At 40.3% G+C, this 5,477-nt stretch overlaps 1 protein-coding gene across 1 annotated transcript; it reads right to left on the reverse strand.

The window, feature by feature from the left end:
* Positions 1 to 220: 220 nt before the first annotated feature.
* LOC149841852 (CCG-binding protein 1-like) lies at positions 221 to 3,429 on the reverse strand. The gene is made up of 3 exons (XM_089998734.1): positions 3,157 to 3,429; positions 1,342 to 1,415; positions 221 to 758 (listed from the first exon to the last, which is right to left on the reverse strand). Exons 1-3 carry the CDS (start codon positions 3,380 to 3,382, stop codon positions 441 to 443), a joined length of 618 nt encoding a protein of 205 aa, XP_089854860.1. The 5' UTR covers positions 3,383 to 3,429; the 3' UTR covers positions 221 to 440.
* Between the last annotated feature and the right edge of the window lie 2,048 nt (positions 3,430 to 5,477).

Below are 5,477 nucleotides of genomic sequence, written 5' to 3' on the forward strand. Positions count from 1 at the left end.
AAGCATGCACACCTCTTCTCCATCACAGCCCACTAGATCTTATATTTCATCAGTCACCATTGTTTTTTTCCTAGTGATAATATCCAGTAGCAGAACCCCAAAACTGCACGCACCAGGTCTCGGCATCGAAATTACTGAATAGTGAGATTGCGTTAATAATTCACATGATAAGAGAACCATGAATTTGGAAAGAGCCTATCTCCAATGCTGAACCCCGTTATAACGAGAATGGTGTGTGACTTGGAAGACCATATTCTAATTATAATGTCAGCTGTAAGAAACAGCGTTCTATTATACAGAGAGATGAAAACGATGTTTAGTATACACCGGTGAATCCCTTGAATACCAGCTAACAAAATCAGACACCCAGCCATAAGGATATCTATACACAGCAGATACTTTCTAATACAAACATACCATATTAATGTCTGCAACAAAATTCAGTCGGTCTCGTGATCAGGGGCCTGAGTATACCAGGCGGGGAACCGACCCTTGCTCCGCAAAAGCCTGGTGAAGGGAGAGTCGGGCATTCTGGCTGCCTCCTCTTCTTCAAGTTCTTCATTCGTCTTCGGCAACCCATCTGGAATCGGACACTGACTGTCAGAACGCTTCTTTACCTCAGGCTTTGCAGCGTTCTCATGATCCCCCGACTCTGGTTTTTTACGTGCTACGGTAACAGCATGCAAGCAACCGATCAGGGACTTGACTCCTTCGGTCTGTATAACCAGTGACTCGACTTCCGCTCTCGGAACCTTCTTCTGCACAGGCAAAAATCGTGTTAAGAATCGTGATATCGTAATGAAAGCAGTATTGTTATCTACTTGTTCCTAACAGTCACCTATATCACCGATATTTTAAAAATATTGTGATAATATAGGCGATGTCAAATCAGCTAACATTGTCGGCAATATATTGTGATATTTTCAAAATATAGCAATAATATCACGATATTTTTGGGAAAATTATTTTTTAAGCATACAATTCAATTTTTTTTCTTTCATATTCTAAAAACACATTAAAACCGGTTTCTTTATATTTTTACAAAAAAAAAATCATGCAATACTACTAGTTTCTTATTATTTATGGTTTTTCAATATTTCTAGCTCCTGAGATTTTTACAAGAAAAAACAACTTTTGAAAAACTCTCCTAGAAAATGCCTTAAAACGATATAGGGAACCATGGTTCCTATACCACTAAAATATCAACAGTGACATTGATATACCGCTAAAACATCAGAACTCAAACTGGAAATTATGAGAAACAGTGACATTGATATACCGCTAAAACATCAGAACTCAAACCGGAAATTATGAGAAACAGGGCAAGGCAGAGGAACTTACTTCCAAATCTTTTAGCTCGAAGTATGCTCTCCAGCAGCTATAGGATGCGTCTCCTTCAAGAGTCGAGCAGTAATCTGCAGCAGAAAGGAAGGGGAAGACCATTACATTGGCACTGCAATCTTAAAATTCTGCAGACAAATAAAATTTTATCTAACAAGCAAAGATCACTCACTACTCAGCAAATTCATGGTAACCCTCGAAGACTACGAGTACCACACATATTTGTGAAGCAAGAAACAACACGACGGGTTGGGATTCAACAGAAAACTGCTAAACTCACGGCACTCGCGACCCCGGTTAACCCTGATCAGGAGCAACAAGAAAAGCAGATCGGTTCCACTCGTCCCCTATGTCATCCCTATCTTCATACCCTTCCCAGAGATTTAACGGATGCAAGTTGTTTTGATCAAATTGGACTCCACAAATGTGATCTACATCATTTATTTAGTGAAGATCAACATTTAAATCGCTCAAATCCGAATTGTGTGCAGGACTTTTTGGATATTCAAAACGGTTGTCAACACAATTTTGAGATTTTAAAAAAATCATATTTTTTTATTGAAAAAATAAGATCCAAGGGTCGATTCCTATAGGGTCAGATTTGATCAAAACAACTTGGATCATAAGATTTAAGAAGATGGGGGATGGCATGAGGGATGAGTGGGGAGTTCCAACAAAAGCATCAGAGAAACTGATAAAGAAGATTTATAAATGCTGGAATCCCACTGTTTCGACACACAACCAAAACTCTAAAAGAACCAGCAATGCCAATTGCATGCCCCTTGTACACCAAAAACAGAGGAGCTTCCAAGATTTGAAGCATCAATCACCACACTAATGAGTAATGAATTACAAAGATGTGCCAGTATTCAGAAATAACGCGTTTTTTATGTCGCTCCTTTTTTCCCTTTAAATCTTTCCTCTACTTTCCAATTCTTCAACTCTTGAAGACCCGCAGTGTTACCGGGGAAAAAAAAGACGACTGAACAAATTCCATGATTTTAATCACCAGAGAAAACAGCAAAAGCCGGAAAAAAATAGCAAGGGCATACCAATAAGATAATTTCTTCCCTAACATAGAATTACCAAATAGACCTTTATAAAATACCAATAAGTGGTCCAGCATTACTAGATTGCTCTAAATATGAAACATCCAGAATTACCAGATTGACCTGAATATGAAACACTAAAAAATAATAGAGCGCTTAATCAATTGAACTCTTGCTAGAAAAAGGAAAGAAAAATCGTGGACGACGTGTAATGCCTAGTCTAAAACAGAGGGAAAGAAAAAACAGACTCAGCGGTATCCTCTAAATTTAAAAACCAGATCCATCTGCAAATACGTTCTACATAATGTCTGTAATGTCAGAATAAAAAAGAGAGATTTCAGAGAAAATATTGCAAAAAACAACAAAACAATCCTGATTCGCCCTTCTTACACTATGCTTCACAAAAAAAAACAGACCTACTTCTGAAAACGTAGACACCTTTATTCCGCAGAACCACAAGTAAAAAATCCAAAATTTCCCCACCCTGTCTCCAAAAAAAAAAAAACTTGAACCTCCGGTCTATCACAGAAATCAGAGAAACTTCCAAGAAATAATCAATCAAAAAATCCTTCCATTTCCATAAAAACCTGCTCGTTGTGACAAAACACTATCTCCAGAAGGTGAAAAAAGGAAAAGAAAACGAAATACCCAACCGATCTTCAACTCAACGTCAAAAAGACGAGAATTACAATAAAAACCGATCGAAATAAACAATCCCTCCCTCGACTAGGAAAACAAAAAAGAAAAAGAAAAAGAAGACGCGCACCTAAAATGGCGTTCTCTGACTTCTGGAGTAGGGTCGGCTCCTTAAGTCCCCTGTCGATCTTGCTTCTGCTGAAGGGCTCGAGCTTCGGGACGGATTGGTTCCTCTGCGCGTTGCAGACGACGACGGAGGAGGAGGCCCTCGACGACAGACTCGACCGTCGATCGAAGGCCTCGATCAGGCAAGACGACGACGCGCTGGGATTTTGTAGGTGGACGGTCGCACTCATACTCGTTCGCTTCCTTCTTCTTCTTCTTCTCCTGGTTCAGAGAGAAATAATGCAGAATTGGATGAGGATGGTTTCTTATAAATCAGGGAAAGCCCCCAGGTTATCGGATAAGGTCAGGCTTCTATCGTTAATAATTCCTTCTTTTCAAAAAAAAACGCATATGTCCCTTAGGACTTGAGATGACTAAAGTACCCCCAGTGAAAATAATTCGGGTCGAACGTAGCCAAATCCAAATCCAATACTGAATTCGGTCATGACGGATTCGGATATCTATCAAATTCGGTCATGAAATCATAAACCAAATCTGAATTCAATTACCAACATATCAAGCTTTCAAAAACCAAATCCGACTAATACTATTCAGAATTGGGTCAGCTATCGAATATATCAAATCCATTGACATCCCCAACCATACCTACAGTCACTGTCCCAGCGGCATAAAACTACGCTACTTCTCTCATCCCACCAAAGAGCCTCCTACTTTGCCTTATGCCATAAAGCTAGTAAGATATCTTGATATCCATGAGCTCAGAACCACTTTCGAGTTGAGGAGGCATGGGGTTTGAGCCTAAACTGGATTTGATAAAATCGGCCCATATAGGATCCGAATCCGAGACTGGGTAGCAAGGTCCGGATTAGAAATCCATATAAGAAGGCTTCCAATCATGGAGGAGATCTTGATGTTATAAATAAAATTTACGAGGATACAATAGTCTTTTCCTTCAGAGCACAAGGAGGCCCGCGGTTACTTTTCCAGCTGCAGGACCCCGCCCATAGATATTTCAATTCAAAGCTTCGTTAGCACACGGTAATCTCCTGGCGTGCAACTGTCAGGATGGTCGTCTGCCTTTAGATCTCGAGATGAACGGTAAAAGATGCCAACCATGATTTGTAGATGCCGCGTGGCATTTTCAGAACGCGGGGTCATGAAAAACCCGGGGGCGTTTTCGGACGAGGGAGGATAATTCCGCTGCCGGTTTACTCCAAAAACCCACCGTTTTGACCGTTCCTTTCGCACGCGATGAACGGCTGCCGCATGTTTTCGTTAAGCAGGTTGGGGTCGGGTCGGGTTGGCGGGTTGGTGTGTCAGCATACCTCAACCCGAACCCGACCCGTTTATTAAACGGGTCGGCTGTGGCAAACACGAACCCGACTGGTTTAATAAACGGGTAACCCGACACGACCCGCCAACCCATTTAATAAATGGGTTGGGTCGGGTAAACAGGTTCTCAGGTTCGCGGGTCAGGTTGGGGGGTCGGGTTGGCGGGTTGACCCACCCGTCTAACCCGTTTATTAAACGGGTCAGGCAGGTTGGCATACCCGTAACACGAACCCGACCCGTTTAATAAACAGGTTAGGCGGGTCGACCCGTTTATTAAACAGGTTCATTTTTTCCAAACCCGAACCCGCCTAAGAGGCGAGTTGGGGGGTCGGGTTGCAGATATAATTAGGTGAGACTGATTTCTCTATCACCCTTTCTCAACGATACTGCCAATCTGATAAGTTTTGCTGATTTATTATGAGTTGTTTTCGCTTTCGGTATAGGTTTAGTGAGGTATCCACAGCATCCTATATTATGTCCAATAAATAAATAGCTTGTCCGAACATAGTGATCTTCCATTATCTTGATGATTTAATAAGCTGCTTTGGATATATGCTAGGTGTATTATTGGAAGCCTACTATTTCAAAAAACTTTCAGTCACTATTTCAGTTTGAATAATAGAATGCACGCCTTCCCTGGCGTGCAACAAGCTTTGATAAGACTATCATCACAATAGCATAGTCGACTCACATATATTGGATATGTATCGTGGTATTTTCAAAGGCCTATATTATAATTCAAAAAATAATATGTTTTTAAAGTATCACCTATTTTGAAGCTGTCATCTTTTTTACCTGATATTGATGTGATAAAAAGACACTTTTTACAACGCTTTTTTGTATATTATTTGTATGTTTTATCTTATTATTATATCAATTTATATAAATAGTGATATTTTTATGAGCAAAAACTAGTTTGTTTGTTTTTAAATATCACGTGACTTTTCTACGCCCTATGTTCCCTAGATTTGTGACTAAGGACAATAGGGGTTT

Source organism: Nuphar pumila, chromosome 3 (assembly GCF_984573655.1).
Source record: "Nuphar pumila chromosome 3, dmNupPumi1.hap1.1, whole genome shotgun sequence".
Taxonomy (NCBI): Eukaryota; Viridiplantae; Streptophyta; class Magnoliopsida; order Nymphaeales; family Nymphaeaceae; genus Nuphar; species Nuphar pumila.

What these genes read in the sequence shown, in the direction of transcription:
- LOC149841852 (XM_089998734.1), bottom strand. Translation starts at nt 3,382, where the DNA reads ATGAGTGCGACCGTCCACCTACAAAATCCCAGCGCGTCGTCGTCTTGC. An exon ending in GTCAGAGAACGCCATTTTAG is followed by an intron (nt 1,416 to 3,156) that starts GTGCGCGTCTTC and finishes TTTCTGCTGCAG; the next exon opens with ATTACTGCTCGACTCTTGAA. An exon ending in TCGAGCTAAAAGATTTGGAA is followed by an intron (nt 759 to 1,341) that starts GTAAGTTCCTCT and finishes TTGCCTGTGCAG; the next exon opens with AAGAAGGTTCCGAGAGCGGA.